This window comes from Mustela erminea, chromosome 18, assembly GCF_009829155.1.
Source record: "Mustela erminea isolate mMusErm1 chromosome 18, mMusErm1.Pri, whole genome shotgun sequence".
NCBI classification, from domain to species: domain Eukaryota; kingdom Metazoa; phylum Chordata; class Mammalia; order Carnivora; family Mustelidae; genus Mustela; species Mustela erminea.
This window is the reverse complement of record NC_045631.1, coordinates 20,654,209-20,673,708: the sequence shown is the minus strand read 5'-3', so window position 1 is coordinate 20,673,708 and position 19,500 is coordinate 20,654,209. Positions and strand designations below refer to the sequence as shown.

The following is a 19,500-nucleotide window of genomic DNA, read 5'->3' as shown; positions in this document are numbered from 1 at the left end:
TTGTTCATTTTGGTCCAGCCAGTTTCAATTCCACGCCATCTTTAAGCGGTGGGCCAATAGGTATTATACGATTCCCCGTTTGCCTTTTCGAGGGCATCTGAACTCAGAAATACAGACCACGCTATCGTTCCGGGGGCCGCGGAGGGGTGGAACAAAACCGAGCTAGAAGCACAGCTCGGACTCAGCGTTCCGGCCTCGGGTGGGCTGGGGATGCAGCCCGGATTCCGCCCTCGCCTCCGCGTTCTTCCTACCCCAGCCTGTCCAGTCCTCGCAGAAACGCCCGCGCGTACCCGGCGGGGGGGCGGGGCACCGAGCCCAGACCGTCACGTCCCGAGCGTCGGGGGGCGGGGCTTCGAGCGATGGCGTCACGAGACCCCGCCCGCGCCGCCGTGCTATCTCTCCCGCGCCGCCCGCCATTTTGTCTCCAGTGTCTGGTTTGCGGTCGGCGGAGTTGAGGGGAGCGTCTTGGTCCGTAGGCTTGAGGCGGGGAGCGGGGTCTATTGTCTGTGTTTGACTCCGTAGTTTGGTCCGAGGCCTTCGGGAGCTTTTCCGGGGAGTCGGCAGAGGCTCCCGCTTCCGCCCCCGCCCCTTCCCTCCGTCCCCCGGTCCGGGAGGGACCGAGCCCGCGTCACGCCCCTCAGCGCTCGCCGATCCCTTCTCTATCGTTGGGTCCGCATCGCACCCCCGGAATCAGACGGTGCCCCATAGATGGCCAGCTTTCCCCCGAGGGTCAACGAGAAAGAGATCGGTGAGGAATGGGTCTGTGGGTGAGGGGTGTGGTGAGCGTGCCGGGGCTGCGGAGAGGCGGGGAGTCCCCGGACGAGGAAGAGTCTAAGCGAAGAAGGGGTGAGCCGGGGCCAAGCCCTGGAGCATAGAGGAAGGAAGCGGCCCCGCTGGTGGGTGTCGCGGAGGGGTAAATGGGGTCGTCATTGCTGCAGCGTCTACTGTGCGCGAGGCTAGGAGGGAGGCAGTGGGCGGATCTTCGGGTTCGGGGCGCTCCTGACTGGCCGGGGGCGGACACCCACCCCCTGGGAGCCCCCAGTTTTCCTTTAAGGAGGAACGCGCAGGGTCATTCTCCTGGGATTCTCTGGGCGTCGAGTGGATAGGCCAGTGCTGGGCAGGTCTGGGGACGCGAAAAGTAAACTTGGGTGCTCTGAGTGCAATGAAAGGGGAGGGGTCCTCAGGTAGGTATATCAGCTATTCCTAAAGGAGAAATACGACCGAAGAGGTGCCAGCGGCCTGGAAAAAGCAGCATTTTTTTTTTTTTAAAGCAGCATTTTTTAAAAACGGCTTGGCGTTAAGGAAGGCAGCGGCTCAGGGGAGGAGACTCAATTATCTTTTCTACACAGAGGAGCGGGGAGGAGCAGAATGGTTGGGTGAATGACAGGAGTAAAGCTGTTGTATGAAAGAGCGCACTCTGAAAAGGCGGTCTAAAAACTAGTCTAGAGGCTAGCCCCTGCCACACCGAAGTCAGGGCAATAGATCCTGGAGGCTGTGCGTCAAGTCGTTGAGAGCATCTCGCATTTAAATTCGCCCTTAACGGGAAAATAACTGGAATAATTTTCGGGGGAGTTGGTGCTGTGCATTGATGGATAGGCTTAGTAAACATTGAACTTGCCAAGTCATGTGATACATCTTAAATTATAGTTTAAAAAATAAAGACTTTGCACCCCCCCCCCCAAAAAACCAGCACCAAACTTACTGTGTTAATTAAATGAAAATTGGAAGTGGTTACTGAGCAAAGACCCTTTGCATTTCCTCTTCCTTTATGTATGCCTTTAAATATATGGAGGAGGTACTTCTAGACCAAGGGAGAAGCTAAGTAACCAGTAGGCCCTTTATCCTGTATGTGAGTTCAGTTTTTATATCTAGAGACAGTTATCTTAGAATTCTGGACTTTTGTTCTCTTAAGGATAAGGTTAAATGGCAGGTTAGGAATGGCAGGTTAGGAGGGGACTTTAGCCCAGTTTCTAATAACTGTTTTACATACACAGGGAAGGGGCGCCTGGGTGGCTCAGTGGGTTAAAGCCTCTGCCTTTGGCTCAGGCCATGGTCTCAGTTCCTGGGATCTGCCCGGCAGAGCCCGGCATCCGGCTCTCTGCCTGCCTGCCTCTCTGCCTACTTGTGATCTCTTGTCAAATTTATTTATTTATTTAAAGGTTTAAGTAAATCTTTAAAATTTAAATCTTTAAATAAATACACAGGGAAAATAAAATTCATGCCTACTTTTTATTTTAACTGTATTTTAAGACTAGTAAGTAGGTGCTGAGTCGAACATGGAACCCAGAAGTTCTTTAGTCCAGTGGAGTCCAGTGGGCTTTTTTCCTCCTCTGCTCCACCATAGTATCACAGATAAGTGATCTGCCTTTCATTTATCTGTTTTACTTTATCTTGATGAATCATTTTGAAAACTTTCCAGTCCTGCCTTGCAGCGGCTGAGTAGAGCTTCTGAGCATACCTGAATAAGGTAGAAGAACCAGCCACACTAAGTAATAGCCTTTTCAGTTAACGTTTTTCATATTTAGTAACATCTCAGTGTTATTTGCTGGCTGTAGTATAAAATTATTAGCCAGGTCCCAAATATCTGAAAGAACCTCGGCCTTTTCTAAGCTTTCGAACCACCCCCACCAGCCCTCTTTTTTGTTTCTTTCTTCGGAAGTACCATTTGGATACAGAGTTAAACAGTCATATCTCTGTGTAGCTTTGTAACTTTCAGTAAGGACTTAGCTTTTCCCCCTTTTTGAGTATTAATTATAGCTCTTCCGTTTATCAAGTGCTGAAAGAGGAGAGGCAAGATTCCTAGACTGATTAAAGAAGTCTTGTGAGACAGGGAGTACTGCCTGGAGCTGCTGCCCTCTTTCACAAGGCACTACCACAGATCCTCCCTTTCTGGTTATGAAATTGCAGAGAGGAATGTGAAGAAGGAGCTAAATCTGGTTCATTCGGTTCAGCAGTAACTCAGTGTATTACTACTGTACAGATAATTGTATTTTATGGCTGAGTTCCCATGGCAGGCAGCTTTTCCCTTATACAAGGTCATTAAATCATGTATCTCTTACGATACTCATATTAAACAGCTGCAGGTCATAAAGGTTTAACTTAAAAAAATTTTTTTTTTCGAAGCACTTCATTATAACCTTGATAATACTGTACCAGCAAGTATCTGAATGAGTGCTTGAATCATTTGATGGCAGAGATCATTGGGGGAGGGGGAGAAATCACTTGATGTGCCTGTTAACAAGCAAGGAAACACCAAGTTAATTGCTAATACTTGTGACAGTATAGCATTTATTTATTTGGTATTTTTTTTTTTAAAGATTTTATTTATTTATTTGACAGATGGAGATCACAAGTAGGCAGAGAAGCAGACAGAGAAGCGGACAGAGAGAGGAGGAAGCAGGCTCCCTGCTGAGCAGAGAGCCAGATGCAGGGCTCAATCCCAGGGCTCTGGGATCACGACCTGAGCCGAAGGCAGAGGCTTTAACCCACTGAGCCACCCAGATACCCCTTACTTGGTAGTTTTAAAATAATGACCCCATTTCTTGAATGTCTATGTGTTTAAGAATAAATTAGCTTTTTAGTTCATGGTCTTTGTTATTTGAAACAATTTTTGGTTGTTAATTTCCACCTTTAAACCAGAGGAGTTTTGTGAGTGTGGTCAAGGTAAAAGAAAAATAGAGTGATGCTAAAGTACAGAGTAAAAAAAAGAGTCTTTTGTGGGAAAGTTAATCTTGCTTGCTAAAGGAGTGGTGTGTTCTAGTCTAATTAACCAGATGTTTTTAAGTTGAATACAAGGGCCAGTCTTCTATTTTTTTGAGATAGAAATTATAAGAATATACTCATCAAGTTTAGCTAGGGGTTTTCTCTTGAAGATGATGCTTGGGTTTTTTGGTTGAAAAAAATTTTTTTTCCAGTTGAATTTTAAAACTTGTTTCCCTGACTCCCAAACTTTCTTTTTCCTTCAAAAGATAGGATTAAACAGAAACCCAAGTTATATTTAAAAAAAAAAAAAAAAAATTTAGGCAGGGGTTGCAAATTCAGGAATCAGGCACATGAACTACCATGGTGAGGTTAACCATCTATGTGTGTGACCTTGGAGGACTGTAAGGAAAAGCAATATAAGGAACAGCAAGCCCTTTCAAAAACATTTGTAGGGGCGCCTGGGTGGCTCAGTGGGTTAAGTAAGCTTCTGCCTTCAGTTCAGGCCATGATCTCAGGGTCCTAGGATCCAGCCCTGCATCAGGCTCTCTGCTCAGCAGGGAGCTTGCTTTCCCCTCTCTCTCTGCCTGCTGCTTTGCCTACTTGCGATCTCTCTGTCAAATAAATAAAAGCTTAAAAAAAAAAAAAAAGTTTAAAAAATCATTTGTATATTTCAAAAAAAAAAAAAAAAGGAAAGAAAGGAAATCATTCTGCAGGCATATAAGGGTCACTGGTTTGTGGATTTTATGTTAAAGTCATGTAACTGCTGGTCAAAATAATGTCACCTTATGCTTTATGGATACACTTGGGGTGGGAAGTAGCTGGGGGTTCTGCTCCTTTGATCAAACCACACCTGAGGTGTTGTGTTTAGTTCGGGGTGCCACTTTTATGAAGACCATTACCAACTGGAGTTTCTCCAGAGAAGTGTAGGCAAAGGTAGGGAATGGACTTGAAACCATGTAATCTAAGGAGTGATTGAAAGGCTTATGGCAGTTTATTTATTTATAAATGAAAAGATTTACTTGCTGATGTCATGGCTTTCTTCAGTATATGACTGTCATGTGAGAGCAGGATTAAGCTTACTCTCTTAGGTCAGAACCAGGACTGAGTGGGTCGAGTGGCAAGGAGGAAGATTTATTTTTTTTGTTATGGATTTTATTTATTTGAGAGCACAAAGAGAAAGGGAGAGCCCAGATGCAGGGAGGAAGATTTATTTTTTTGTTAAAGGATTTTATTTATTTGAGAGAGAGCACAAAGGGAAAGCAGACTCCTCACTGAGCAGAGAGCCCAACGTGGGGATCCATCCCAGGATCCTGGGGTTATGACTGGAGCCAAAGGTAGACAGACACTCAATGACTGTCTGACCCAGACACCCTAGGAAGAAGATTTTTGAGTCATCAGAGGGAAAATTTTTGATAATGTCAGCTCCACAAAAACAGAGTAAGCCTTATTAGGTATTCGTATTTCTGAATATCATAGAAAAAATAGGTCTCAATTTTGTTTTACTTTTTATATATGTATTTTTGGATTTTATTATTTTTGAGTACTCTACACTCAACATGGGGTTCAGACCCACAACCCCAAGATCAGCAGTCACATGTTCTGCTGACTCAGCTAGCCAGGTGCCCCTGTTTTACTTTTTATCTTTATTTTTATTTTATTTATTTATTTGACAGAGATCACAAGCAGAGGGGCAGGCAGAGAAAGAGGGGGAAGTAGGCTCCCCGATGAACAGAGAGCCCGATGTAGGACAAGACCCTGAGATCATGACCTGAGCTGAAGGCAGAGGCTTAACCCACTGAGCCACCCAGGGTCCCCTGTTTTACTTTTTAAACCATAGCTTGTTTGTTAATGTATCAAAAACTTAGACAAGGAAATGTTGAAATCCTTTAAGAATGGGAACTTATACATGTGCTTTTATATTCACTCAGTAAATATTTACTGATCACCTGTCATATGCCAGGTGCTCCACTGGCTGTTGACAGAGCACACATTGAGACTTGAAGTGTCACCTGAACTAGTACATGGGGGGCCGGTGTAGGTATATATCTGCTTTAGCAATAAGAGCGTAAGTGGTTCTTATTTGAACTGCAATACATAGGATATATGTAGTTTAGTTGTTGGGAAGTTTAAATCCAAAACTAAAAATAGTTAGCCAGCACTGAATAGAAGGTAGCGAAACTAAAGAGATACTAATTTATACCTGAAAAGGAAGAGTAGCAAAATTTGAAATCAAGACCAGCCCAAGGGGCGCCTGGGTGGCTCAATGGGTTAAGGGCTCTGCCTTCGGCTCAGGTCATGATCCCAGAGTCCTGGGATGGAGCCCCGCATTGGGCTCTCTGCTCAGCAGGGAGCCTGTTTCCTCTTCTCTCTGCCTGCCTCTCTGCCTACTTATGATCTCTGTCTGTCAAATAAATAAATAAAATCTTTAAAAAAAAAAAAAAAAAAGACCAGCCCAAGAGAGCAGTGGTGATACAGTGAGTGATAAAGATTCTTTACCCAAGTTGAGGAAATTCTGGCCAAGTTTGCATACACAAATGTATAGTAAGAGCTTGTTGATATACTTCTTGTTAAATGCGAACGAAAAGTCTCTGTACTCTGGAAATGTGCCAGTTTTTGTTATGAATGATAAATATAGGTACCCTTTATTTTCTTTCAAGATTTTATTTATTTGAGATTAAGCACATGAGCGAGAGAGCACAAGCAGGGGGAGCTGAAGAGGGAGAGGGAAAAGCAGATTTCCATGGAGCAGGGCACCTGGATGGGCTCTTCCAGGACCCTGGGATCATGACCTGAGTCAAAGGCAGCCGCTTAAGTGACTGAGCCACCCAGGTGCCCCTAAATTTAAGTAGTCTTAATTAAATTAAAAACATGAGATTGTTTATTCTCTGTCCTTAAAAAACAAAAGAATTACTTCCATTTTTGGTCAGTTTATGGCTCACTATTAAGATGTTTGAGGATCACAAATGTAATACATTTTAAAGCAGCAATTGGGAGATTGTACTAAATAACCATTAAGTCCTTTCTAGTTCTAGGAATTTTATGACTCTTTGTGACCTGGGCCTGAAAAAATACTCATGTTGGGGCACCTGGCTGTCTCAGTTAGCGGAGCATGTGACTCTTGGTCTTGGGGTTGTGACTTCAGGCCCCTCATTGGGTTTGGAGGTAACTTTAAAAAGTCTTAAAAAAAAAAAAAAAGAATATCATGTTTAAATAGACCACTTAATATTGCTTTCCTTTGAATAATGATAAACTATTGTATTTTATAGTGGTTTGTGGTTTTTGAAAATTACAAACTTATTGGAAGATACTTTCCTTATAAAGTTAAGTTTGGCCTGTTGCATTTTAGATGTCAGTAATTTGATGAAAACATAAGGCAGTGCAAAAGTCAGTAGTTGAGTAATTGCTAACCCTGATATTACAGTACCTTAACCAGGGCTTGCTTTCTTTTTTTTTTTTTTTTTTTTTTTGATTTATTTATTTGACAGAGATTACAAGCAGGCAGAGAGAACGGCAGAGAGAGAGAGAGGAGGAAGCAGGCTCCCTGCTGAGCAGAGAGCCCTGATGCAGGGCTTGATCCCCGCCATGACCTGAGCAGAAGGCAGAGGCTTTAACCCACTGAGCCACCCTGGTGCCCCTTAACCAGGTTTTTTAATTGAAGCTTTCTAAACAAGCTCTTGGGTGGGGTGATGTTGGAAAACCATTTTATCAAAACTTGAAGATAGTTATTATCATTAAGGGTAGAAATCAGAACTCCTTAGACCTTGTCTGCATCGAAACTCAATGAAGTTAGGAGTCCCAAATTAATATTGAGGAAGTCTCAGATTCATTATCGGTTATATGTGACATCCTGTGTATCTTTTCTTCTTTTAGTGAGATCACGTACTATAGGTGAACTTCTAGCTCCAGCAGCTCCCTTTGACAAGAAATGTGGTCGTGAGAATTGGACTGTTGCTTTTGCTCCAGATGGTTCGTACTTTGCTTGGTCACAAGGACATCGTACAGTAAAGCTTGTTCCCTGGTCCCAGTGCCTTAAGAACTTGTAAGACTCTCTTCTAATTTGTATATTGTATGTCTTTGTAGAATTTACTGTTATCTGTGTGGAGTAATAGAAAGATTGTGATATTTAAGTTTTTCTTTGTAGTGTAGGGTATTGTAAATGTATCCTAATCATAAGCTGAATATATTTATTGGAAAATTTGTGGGAAGAATTGTTTGGCCTTTTATGTTACGGACTTTCTCAGATGCTTTTGTGTCTTTGTATTAAAAAGCAGATTACTGGTTTCTTGGTAGTGTCTATATTGCCTTACGCAAGGGAAGATGACCTTTTGTTATGTGACACTTTTTGAATTTCACGACATTTTATTAGATAACAGCAGTATGCTGATCGTGTAATTAATTATTTTTATGTACTTAAAATTCCTCTGCTTGGATTTATTTGTTGAAAGTTTTTAAAAAATATATATTAAATTTAATCTCACCCTTTTTGTGTCTAGTTGACCTTTATATAAATATCTTAAGTTAAGCAGGTTTTTTGTTTTGTTATTTGCTTGTTACACTTACTTTAGGTTAGCTAAAGGAGTCCTCATTGATTATAGTGGTTCTGAGGAAAATTTTGATACAAAGAAATTATACATTGCTTAATGTTAAACTTAATCTCAGCAACTGAAGATATCTTTTAGTTTGAATTTATTCGGTCATACCCTCATAGCTAATTGCAAATATCTCCTTCCCATCCATAGAATTCTATTGTTATTCAGTATCATTATGGTAATAATTGAGGTTATTTTAACAAACATTTATCATTTAGTATCTGCAGGAGTCCAGAGTTCATAATAACTAGATGTCAATCTGACCTTTTTTCCCCTCAGTCTCTTGCATGGCACCAAGAATATCACCAATTCAAGCGGTTTGAGATTGTCAAGACAAAATAGCGATGGTGGTCAGAAAAATAAACCTCGCGAACATATTATAGACTGTGGTGACATAGTCTGGAGTCTTGCTTTTGGATCTTCGGTTCCAGAAAAACAGAGTCGCTGTGTCAATATAGAATGGCATCGATTCAGATTCGGACAGGATCAGCTGCTCCTTGCCACAGGATTAAACAATGGGCGTATCAAAATATGGGATGTATATACAGGTACAGGGCCATAGTTTGTTGAAAAGCAAACCTGATTATTTTGTGATGCAGGGCATCTCTCATAGGCACTAGAAGATAAGATTTGAGATATTAGCTTGCTGAAAAGCAAGAATTGATGCTATGAATGTGTCCTTATGATTGGCCTACATAGCATCTTCTGCTCATGGTTTTATTTTATGAGTAGAGTTCTCACTGCTTGGTCACTCTTAAGAGAATATTACAGTAAGAAGGTCGTGTCTAAGGAATAAACATTAATTTTAATTTTTAATCCTTAATTTAATTTATAAATTAATAATTTAGTTTATGACTCAGATGGCAGGGTGTTTTCATTACATACTTTTTCAGTTGATAGCTTGGAGGCTTTCAATGCAAATCTGGTTTTTAAATTGTCTAACCTTTGGAAGTTTTAGTGACATTGTATTTAAAGTTTAACCAGATAGGTTCAGAAGGTAAATTCTTTGGGCAATTAAAAGTGAACTTGATAGTTCTGGCTGATGGTATGTCCTTAAAAATTTGAAGACATTTTTTAAAATGAGCAGGAAAACTAGGTACAGTAGAACACCGCAAGTGATGCTACTATTGAATGAGGACAGTGAGTCAGTAAATTTGATTGGATTCTTGAAAAAATTGAAGGAACGCGCATAGATTTTCATAGAAAACAAAACTCTCAATATTAGATGCATAAAGCATATTTTTTCACTGATTATTATTGAAAATTTAGGTTGTTGCGAGATAACAATCTTTTGGGGAGTTGGACAGTCTTAGTAATCCAAGGCCAAGGAAAAGAAAAGGGAAAATTTGGTTTTATATTAAAATCATACTGTACAAAGATTTAAAAATGATAATGTGGGTTTTCCTGATGGTAAATTAACTTCTTTGCATTTCAGGAATTTTCTCTAAGCTGATCTAATAAATTTAGGTTTTGTTACCCTGGAAATAATCCATTTTACAACTGTGTAAATAGAGAATCTTTAAAGGTGATAGTAAAAGCACTATTAAGTCACTTTATGCTTGGGAGACTAAGGAGGTGACAAGTATTTCTACATGTATATATAATTTTTTATGGTGAAGAACCCTATTTTAAAGAGAAGCTGATAAAAATTAACATTGTCTTTTTTCCCTCTTCCATTGGATTTAGGAAAACTCCTCCTTAACTTGGTAGATCATACTGAAGTGGTCAGAGATTTAACTTTTGCTCCAGATGGGAGCTTGATCCTAGTATCAGCTTCAAGAGACAAAACTCTGAGAGTGTGGGACCTGAAAGATGATGGTATGTCTTTTTTACAAGCTGTGAAACAGAATGAGTTTCTTAACACCATTAATGAGAGATGCCAAGAAGTGTCGATCATTTGGGGTGTTTGAGTTTAAAAGTGGCCTGTGATCAAAGTTTGCTCTTATCTTTTAATTGGTTTGGTCTCTTCCCTTGTGCAGATCAAATGCAACCATAAATGTGACCCAGAACAGGAACCAGCAGTTACTCTAAACAATCTTATGTTACTCAGAAACTAACCACACAGATCTGTATCAGCTATATGAGGACAAAATCTGGGTCATTTTTAGGTTTTTATAAATGAACTGGTCTGCGTTTATTTCCTTCATCTTAGGGAAGGTGGTTAACTTCATTTGCTAAGCAAAAATTTAAGTAGGTCTCGAAGTTATATATAATTTAGTAATCTAATAAAATTTAGATTAAGACATTTATATACCAGGATTTATAACTAAAAGCTTATAAGCATAATAATAAGTTGGATAGGTTAAGTAAGTAATTACTGAAAGACTTGCTATCCAATATAATGAAAGGTACGTTAGGGACCCCTGGGTGGCTCAGTTAGGCGGCTGCCTTCGGTTCAGGTCATGATCCCAGGGTCCTGGGATCAAGTCCCATATTGGGTTCCCTGCTCATCAGGAAGCCTGCTTCTCCCTCCACCTGCTCCCCCTGCTTGTGTGCTCGCTTGCTCGCTCGCTCGCTCTCTCTGACAAATAAAAATCTGTAAATAAAAAGATAAATAAAAGGTATGTTAGTGTTAAGTACCTGAAACTTCGTTAATTGCAGTGCTTAGAAAGTTTGGAGAGTCTACCTCATTTAAGAGGACCAGAGATGAGCATATCTTTCTGCTTCTTAGCGGCTAATGAGAAAGGTTACAGCTTTAGCTAACACCTTATATTTAAGATCTGATAGTGCTCTAAGAGCCTCAGGCTCAAGGTTAAGGTCTTGCTTAGAAGTATTGCTGACTTAAACTGAAGGTAGTAGAAAACAAAAGTCTGGGGTTTGGAGACTTGTTCCAGCTGATGGGCTATAACCATTGCCTGATAAAATAATACGCTTGTCTTACCAAACCATGACCGGACCTCCTTTGCATCTTAGTGTTCTCTGAATTTTTGGCTGTTGAGGGGTGGAGAGATCCCAACAGTTAAAATAGTTTGGTGGTTAAATTTTTATTTTCTTTTGCATATCAAATGCTGCTTGCTTTCTCAACACATTATTTTTAAAGATTTTATTTATTTATTTGACAGAGATCACGAGTAGGCAGGGAGGCAGGCAGAGAGAGAGAGGAGGAAGCAGGCTCCCTGCTGAGCAGAGAGCCCAATGCAGGGCTTGATCCCGGGACCTAGGATCATGACCCGAGCCGAAGGCAGAGGCTTTAACCCACTGAGCCACCCAGGTGCCCCTCAACACATTTTCAGTTGTGTGCATATGTTTTTTGTTTGTTTGTTTGTTTTAGATTTTTTATTTATCTGACAGAGATCACAAGTAGGCAGAGAGGCAGGCAGAGAGAGAGGAGGAAGCAGGCTCCCTGCAGAGCAGAGAGCCCGATGTGGGGCCCGATCCCAGGACCCTGGGATCATGACCTGAGCCGAAGGCAGTGGCTCAACCCATTGAGCCACCCAGGTGCCCCGTGTGCATATGTTTTAAGAATACAGACTCAGGGACGCCTGGGTGGCTCATTTGGTTAAGCATCTGACTCTTGATTTCAACTCAGGTCATGAACCTCAGGGTTGTGAGATTGAGCCATCCATTGGGCTCCATGCTGGGGCATGGAGCCTGCTTGGGATTCTCTCACCCTCTCTCCCCTTCCCACCCCTCAAAAAAAAAAAAAAAAAAAAAAAAAAAACGAATTCAGTAAAATATAAACTCAGGAGAGTTGGGACTTAGTCTTATTCATGGCTGTCTCCTCAGTGCCTGACATGTAGGCATTCAGTAAGTATTTGTAAAATTAAGAATTAAAATATCTGTAGACATAATTGTGTGCTTCAGATATAATGCACAGGGGCTTTGGAATGGAATGTAGGTTATCAGAAAGGAAGGATGAAAGGCACTTTGAAGTTGTTCCTCAGGTCTCAGCCTTGAAGTGTTCGAGTTCCTTCATTTGTAGAATAATGTATTAGACTAAAAGAATTCTATCTCCTATAGGTGAAGGGTCAGCAGACTTTTCCCTAAAGCGCCAGATGGCAACTGTTTTAGGCTCGTGCACCATGCTGTCTCTGCCTTAGTTATCTCTGCCACTGTAGCACAACATAAACACAGGGGCATGATTGTGTTCCAATAGAACTTTTACAAAATAAGCAATTGGTTTATATCCAACCCTAGTTACAGATAAGTCACAGCTGCTATAGAATTTTGTGATCTGTGATTCTGCCATTTTTGAAATGCTGCTCATTTGAAGTGAACTCTAAGGTTAACACAGGTATTTCTTTTTGTTCAGGAAACATGATGAAAGTATTGAGGGGCCATCAGAACTGGGTGTATAGCTGTGCATTCTCTCCTGACTCTTCTATGCTGTGTTCAGTGGGAGCCAGTAAAGCAGTATGTATCAAAGTTCTTGTACATTCATTGTGAACTGGATTGTAATGATGTGTGCATAATCATTTGAAATTTTAAGTAATCTGTTAAATCTGTGCTCGGTGTCATGAATATCTTAAGTATTTTATTTCATGATGGAGAATTTGCATGAGGGAAATTAAATCTAGTTATTGATTGTGGAGTGAGAAATTGGATTGCTTTTAGTCAGCAATAATATTCATAAAGTAAGGGGTATGTCAAATTTACTTTTTCAAAGATCTGGGAAACTTTATGTGCTATAGAAGAGATCTAGTCCAAATGTTAAGACATTCCCGCTAATTCTTCTCTGTTGTTCTATTTTTTTTGTCCAGTTTGCTGTTTAAAAAGTTTTGATTCCCAGCTGGTCCTGGACATTTAACTGAAAAAAAGTAACTTAAAAATCTAATAATAAAAATAGCATTCATGTATATGTAGAGTGAATTATATATGAAATTGACAAGGTCTGTCTGGCATAGCATACCTGTGGACAGATTAAGTATAAAGTAACTCTTGAGAGGGTTATGCTTTTTAATGAACTCTTAGTTGTCTGCCAGCTCTTAGTGTAGTTAAAGAGATCTTACTAGCTTCAGATGTTTATGAAAAATGGTGGAGTCCAAATCTGTGGGGTATTCAGAATACACTCTGAATTACTGGGGGTGGGAGGCTGGTTTTAAATGCATTTTATTTAGCCAAGAAGTATGTTAAAATAATAGTTGGAAATGTTAGAAGTTGAGGAAAAAAGTATTCAGTTCTTTAAAAATCATAAGAACAAAGCTGGATATTGACATTGCTATTTTAGGCTGTGTGTTTTCCATATGCTTCTTGCTTTCCCTGTCACAGGTGGTGGCAGCAATATTGGTGTGATTGAGGTTATGCTGGCACCACTCGCACACAGGCGCACAATGGTGTTAGCTGGGCAGAAAGAGTGGCATCTCTGGCTACCGGGCTGGGGGCGACCTTTACCATAGGATGAAGTAACCTTGCATTCGGCTGCAAGGTGTACTGTACGTACACAGGTGCTGGTCGATGTCCACTTTCTGCTTTTCTTTCTTTCTTTTTTTCTTTTTTAAAGTGATTTCCCCCGCAGTGAAACCCACTGACTCCAAGTAAATTGATCTTCCAGTCTCGTGGAATTGGGAGTCTGACATGTGAAACCAATTTAATGTAATGTAATTGGCTTTCAGATGGTTTCTCTGTGCTATTTTTTGGAATTCTTTGAGATGTTAGAGATACAGTAAGACTTTGATCCAACTTAAAATTTGTATTTTTCTCTGGATCAACTTAAAATTTGTATTTATTTTTCTTTGGAAGTAAAAATATTGTGTCTGTGCAGAAAAAAAGTAGCAAAAAGGATTGCTTTATTCCAAGAGGAGAGATTGTCTTACTAGGATTGTTGTAAACCTCCAAGCTTGTATTTAATACAACTAGACTGAAGTAAACATTTAAATCCTATTCAGAACTATTCTGCACAGTCTTGAGTATTGATCTTATAGAATCAAAAACTATGCGTAAACTTGTACTAAAGTAATTTAAATGTTTTATACTTAAAATGACTAATGATTGTGGTCTGTTTGGGAAATAAGATTGGCAAATTTGATTCACAGACATGTTGTTAATTGTAATATTTTCATAAGTTAGTCTTTTCATTTTGTAATGTGGTTTAACATCCTTGTTGTTTGCCAAAGAAATTTCATTTGGCTGTGAAAATTCTCTTTGCTTGCAGTATCTGTTTCTCTTCCTAGGCTCACGTTGGTGACCCAAGCCTATTGTAAACAAGTGATTATCTCAAAGGGAGATGCCAATGGAGTAACAATTTGTTAACATTACATTTTCTGTCTGTATATTTTTTAAAAATTTGGTAGTTTCTGGAAAAAAAAAGAAGGGGGTTTGTAGTACTTAACCCTATTTATTTCTGTATATATTTTAGTTAATTAGTTTTTGGAATAAATGGATTTCAGTATAACTTTGTGGTTAAAAATTGCATTGCCTTTTTTATGTTTAGGCTTATTTTTAAATTAACATTTAACAGAAACATTTGAAATAGAATTTGCATGTCTACTTTAATTAACTTAAAGACTGATTTTTAATCTGGCTATGACACTGAGCATACATATTCTTTTAATTCATAATTTATAATGTTTAATATAATGTTAATTAAATTTAGTTATTTTAGATTAAGTTGTGCCATTTTGTCCTCTGTGTGTCTGAATGAAGCTATAACATTTGCCTTTTTATTGCAGGTTTTCCTTTGGAATATGGATAAATATACCATGATACGGAAACTAGAAGGACACCACCATGATGTTGTAGCTTGTGACTTTTCTCCTGATGGAGCATTACTGGCTACTGCATCTTATGATACTCGAGTATATATCTGGGATCCACATACTGGACACATTGTGATGGAATTTGGGTGGGTACAGCATGAATTAGTTGTTGTCTGTGGTTCATCTCTGGCTGTTAGTATAACTTTGAAGAAACTACATGAATGATTGGAATCACTAACATGTGAGACTTAAAATTGTAGTCTGTCAATAGTTTTAAATTTCAGTATTATTTAAGTCCTTGAATAATAAGAACTTTAGATAAAAACTCTAAAAACAAATTTGGCGCTCTTGATAGAGATCATGTTATTGTCATTAGACAGTATCTGACTCTGTAGAAGTGATAATTATATTTAGAGTTTCATGTCAAGGTTTTTGAAAAACAGTTGAAAATGACGTTGGAGTTAATCTTAGTGTCTTAACCACATTGTGAAAAGAAGATTAGTAATTCTTTTAAGGTTCCTTTCATTTAATTTGAATCAGCTCTGTTCAGTCTCCTCAGCTGTGGTCATTAAGGCCTCTTCAAACATAGACAAACATATCAGAGACAGATATATTTTGTACAGGGGTAGTTTTGCTTCTTGAAGTGACTCTCATTTTCACTGAAAACATGTATTTGACCTCAGGCACCTGTTTCCCCCACCTACTCCAATATTTGCTGGAGGAGCAAATGACCGATGGGTACGATCTGTGTCTTTTAGTCATGATGGACTGCATGTTGCAAGCCTTGCTGATGATAAGTAAGTGTGTGAATTATAGTTTGACCTGTTTATTGTCTTCTAAAGATTTACTTTCATCTTTCTACTTACTGGAAACATTTTCAAGGCTTAAAAAAAAAATCTTTCTGTAGTGTGGGTTTTAGTGTCTGTTTCTCCAGACAAGACTTTGAGAGATGTGTGTCTTAAAGAATTTTGGCCTGAAGAAGAGGAGTTGTACAAGCTAAAGATAATCCATGCCTTTCCCTGTGTTTCTTGTGTGTTAGCTAGTGTAGGCAAACTGGGTCTTTTTTTCAGTAATATCTTGTAAAGGTTGAAGCAGAATGACATTTTCAAAGTGAAATAAATGGTAAAAGCAGAGTGACTTGTGTCCACTGCTTTTGAGGCTACAAGATGAAATGTCACATGAGTGAGGTGTACTACTTATTGGTATGAAGCAGAACCTAGGTAGCACCATTCCTTTTGCTCATGCTTTTATTATACAATATGTATGGTATACAGCATTAATTAATTTGGTCACATTAATTCAGAAAGTGAGTCACTGTTGTCTTTCCAGAACAGAGAAAGTGTTGTTTTGTTTGTTTTTTTTGTTTGTTTTTATTTTTTGTTTTTGCCAGCAATCACTGTTTCTCTGTTCAGATTTGAATATCCAGTCTCTGCTGTTTCTAGACACCTTCTACCTATCTGAAAAGGTCAGCCCCATCCTTGGGTGCCCCAGCTGCCCAAAAAGTCGGAGGTGCACGCCCTCCGTTTTGTTTGTTTTGTTTGTTTGTTTTAAGTTGTTTATTTATTTATTTATTTATTTATTTATTTGACAGCGATCACAAGTAGGCGGGGGCAGTGGGTGGGGGAGCAGGCTCCCTCCTGAGCAGAGAGCCTGATGCAGGGCTTGATCCCAGGACCCTGGGATCATGACCTGAGCCGAAGGCAGAGGCTTAACCCACTGAGCCACCCAAATGCCCCTGAAAAGGTTTTTTAAATGTGTTGGGAAGAGAGTAAAACCCTTTTTGCCTTTTGGAAAAATAAGATTGGCAGATCTTGATTCACAGACGTGTTGTTAATTGCAGTATTTTCATAAATTAGTCTTTTCATTTTGTAATGTTACATAATGTTAATGTTAACATCCTTGTTTGCCAAAGAAATTTCATTTGGCTTTGCAAATTCTCAGATATTGAGTATAAGGAGAAGGATTCTGCTTGTGACCATTATGGATCTGAACACTGGGAAGGGAAGGCAGCCATGCATTATAGTCTCTTAAGTGTGAGTTGATCCAAATTACTGATTGGCATAGGCTAGAAAATACTTCATAAAGCAAGTTAGAGTAATTGAGTTAGAGTAATTGCTTGCTGCGGTGACTGTGTGTATCTGTGTGGTGTGTATTTTATGACTCAGAGTGGCATTTTTTGTCTGAAGTATTGATGTTGCTTTTACCTTAAATATCCTGCTAGATACTCAATGGATAATTTATTTCCTTTCTAGAATGGTGAGGTTCTGGAGAATTGATGAGGATTATCCAGTTCAAGTTGCACCTTTGAGCAATGGTCTTTGCTGTGCCTTTTCTACTGATGGCAGTGTTTTAGCTGCTGGGTAAATTGATTTTTCTATTTTCTTTAAGAGGCAGTTTAATTTAAGGTGGCTTTTATTTTATTTTTCAGATTTCATTTATTTATTTGACAGGGAGAGAGGGAGGAAGGGCAGAAGGGACAGGCAAAGGGAGAAACAGGGTCCCTGCACAGCAGGGAGCCGGATGGGGGACTCCATCCCAGGCTCCTGAGATCATGACCCAAGCCAAAGTCCAATGCTTAACCGACTGGGCCAGCCAGGTGCCCTGGGGTGGCTTTTAGTCAAAGCAGCCAATTTCTATTATCACTAAGTCTTCCATAAGGGTTTCTTACAATACTGTTAGGTTGTCATAAAGAAGATCATTGGTTCGTCTTCCTTAATTAGGTTTTAGTGTGTAGTTTGTGACTGTCATACACAGCCTTGGATGTTAGTTGTTTGAGCTATAGGATGCTGATATATGTGTATGAAGGTGACTGAGTTTGTGATGTTTTTTGTTGTTTTCTGTTTAGGACACATGATGGAAGTGTCTATTTCTGGGCCACTCCGAGGCAAGTCCCTAGCCTTCAACATTTGTGTCGCATGTCGATCCGGAGAGTGATGCCCACCCAAGAGGTCCAGAAGCTACCGATTCCTTCCAAAGTTTTGGAGTTTCTCGCCTATCGTCTCTAGAGGGCTCTGTCTTCCCTGGTCCTAGGGTCTGACAGAGCACACTTGACACAAACCTCAAGCTTGACTGACTTCAAGTATCTGTTTTTCAAGGTTTAGAAGACTTATTTAACTTGATACATTCTTGTGCATTTTGATCATTTGAGCATATTAAAATATTATTTATAGACTATAGGAGAACTGTTTCCGGACATATCAAATGTAAATTTTTTTTTTTTTTTTTCCCTAAAATTTAACTGTGAAACCATATACATACATGTATATATTTAGATAAAAGCTGCTATGTGTTGAATGGACACTTCTGCTTTTTTAACTTTTAGTTCCAACATGTATATACTGCTTCGTAGAGCTGCAATACCTAGCTTCACGATAAAATGGAAGGAATTTTTTTTATTCTGGGCCACTGAGTTAGATGGTAAATACTGGCTGAAGAAAGCTGGTTCCTGATTTTTAAAAATGCAAATTTGGTTGCGGGTGGGAGGAGTCAGGCATCTGATCTGCAGGTAAAACCCACAGGGAAAGGATCTTATTTTCTTTAGGAATGGCATCCGAGAGGTAGAATTTGAATGTGACATTATTAAATAAAAACAGCCAGGTATAACTAGGAAAAGGGTGTGTGTGTGTGTGTGTCTGTGTGTGTGTCCATCCCGCATTGTTCCCCCCCCCATAACTATATAACCATTGCTGCGGGCCTTAATTTTGGAAAGCAGCTTGCTACTTTAACCCCATGATATAAAGTATTACCAATTTTAGTCAATTTGAAAATTCCATCTACTGTATTATTGGTAAATATTTTGTTATTTGTACTAAGGGACAATTTAAAAACCATGGTTTTGCTTTTTTATTTTTATTTTTATGTTTTTTTACATGTATCATGTTTCTGCAGGGGGTAATATTGGTGATTTGCCAAAGAGAAGCAATCCAGTGTATCTGCTTTTGCCTTCTGTTATTTATCTTACCTGCAGATATTAAGAATGTATGCATTATGTAAAATGCTTGATTATATATTTTTGAGTTTTTTTAATTAAAGACTTGTTAAAAAAACAAACAAACCAACCCACTCTTGTAAACATTTCTTAAGTATGTTGAAAAGTTCCGTACTTTTGTGTGTCTCCAATGTAAGACTGAGGCAAATTAAGCAAAAAGGGTAATGAATTGCACGAGTACTAGTGATTAAGAGTTAATGCTTCATAAATGCAGCCACTTTTATGGTGATTTGTTCTGGGAGAACTGTAGTAATTAATACTTCAGAAGCACAGAAAATCCCCTCTGCAGTGCTGTGCCAAGGAGCCAGCCCCAGGAGTTCCACTGGCCACCCCAGGCACTGAGGTCTCCTGTGGTCTACCCAGGTAGCTAGGGGTTCTGCTCAAGAAGGGGGCAGCTCCCTTCGGGCCTGACTGCCATCCTGCTTCCAGGCCAACTCCTGCCTCCAGCTTTCTCCTCCCACCCCCACTCCCCAGCCTCCTTTCTACTCAATGGGTTTAGCCACTGGTGCTTTGAAGCCTTTTGTTTTTATAAGATGGTTTTTGCAAGAGACCAAGTTCTTTTCCCATTGAGACCTTGCAAGGCAGG

General features: G+C 39.8%; 1 protein-coding gene across 3 annotated transcripts; it reads left to right on the top strand.

Annotated features, from left to right (window-relative positions):
* Window positions 1-384: 384 nt before the first annotated feature.
* Window positions 385-18,980, top strand: WSB1 (WD repeat and SOCS box containing 1). Of its 3 annotated transcripts, XM_032320646.1 has the most exons (9): window positions 386-748; window positions 7,573-7,741; window positions 8,571-8,839; window positions 9,978-10,109; window positions 12,544-12,644; window positions 14,900-15,072; window positions 15,610-15,723; window positions 17,179-17,286; window positions 17,772-18,980. In XM_032320646.1, the coding sequence occupies exons 1-9, from the start codon at window positions 709-711 to the stop codon at window positions 17,929-17,931; spliced, it is 1,266 nt and encodes a 421-aa protein (XP_032176537.1). In that variant the 5' UTR covers window positions 386-708; the 3' UTR covers window positions 17,932-18,980. The 3 variants fall into 3 exon arrangements, with proteins under 3 accessions (XP_032176538.1, XP_032176539.1, XP_032176537.1); XM_032320647.1 differs by lacking the exons at window positions 17,179-17,286; window positions 17,772-18,980 and adding an exon at window positions 16,339-16,391 and having other exon boundaries at window positions 385-748; XM_032320648.1 differs by lacking the exons at window positions 14,900-15,072; window positions 15,610-15,723; window positions 17,179-17,286; window positions 17,772-18,980 and adding an exon at window positions 13,500-14,689 and having other exon boundaries at window positions 385-748.
* Window positions 18,981-19,500: the final 520 nt, after the last annotated feature.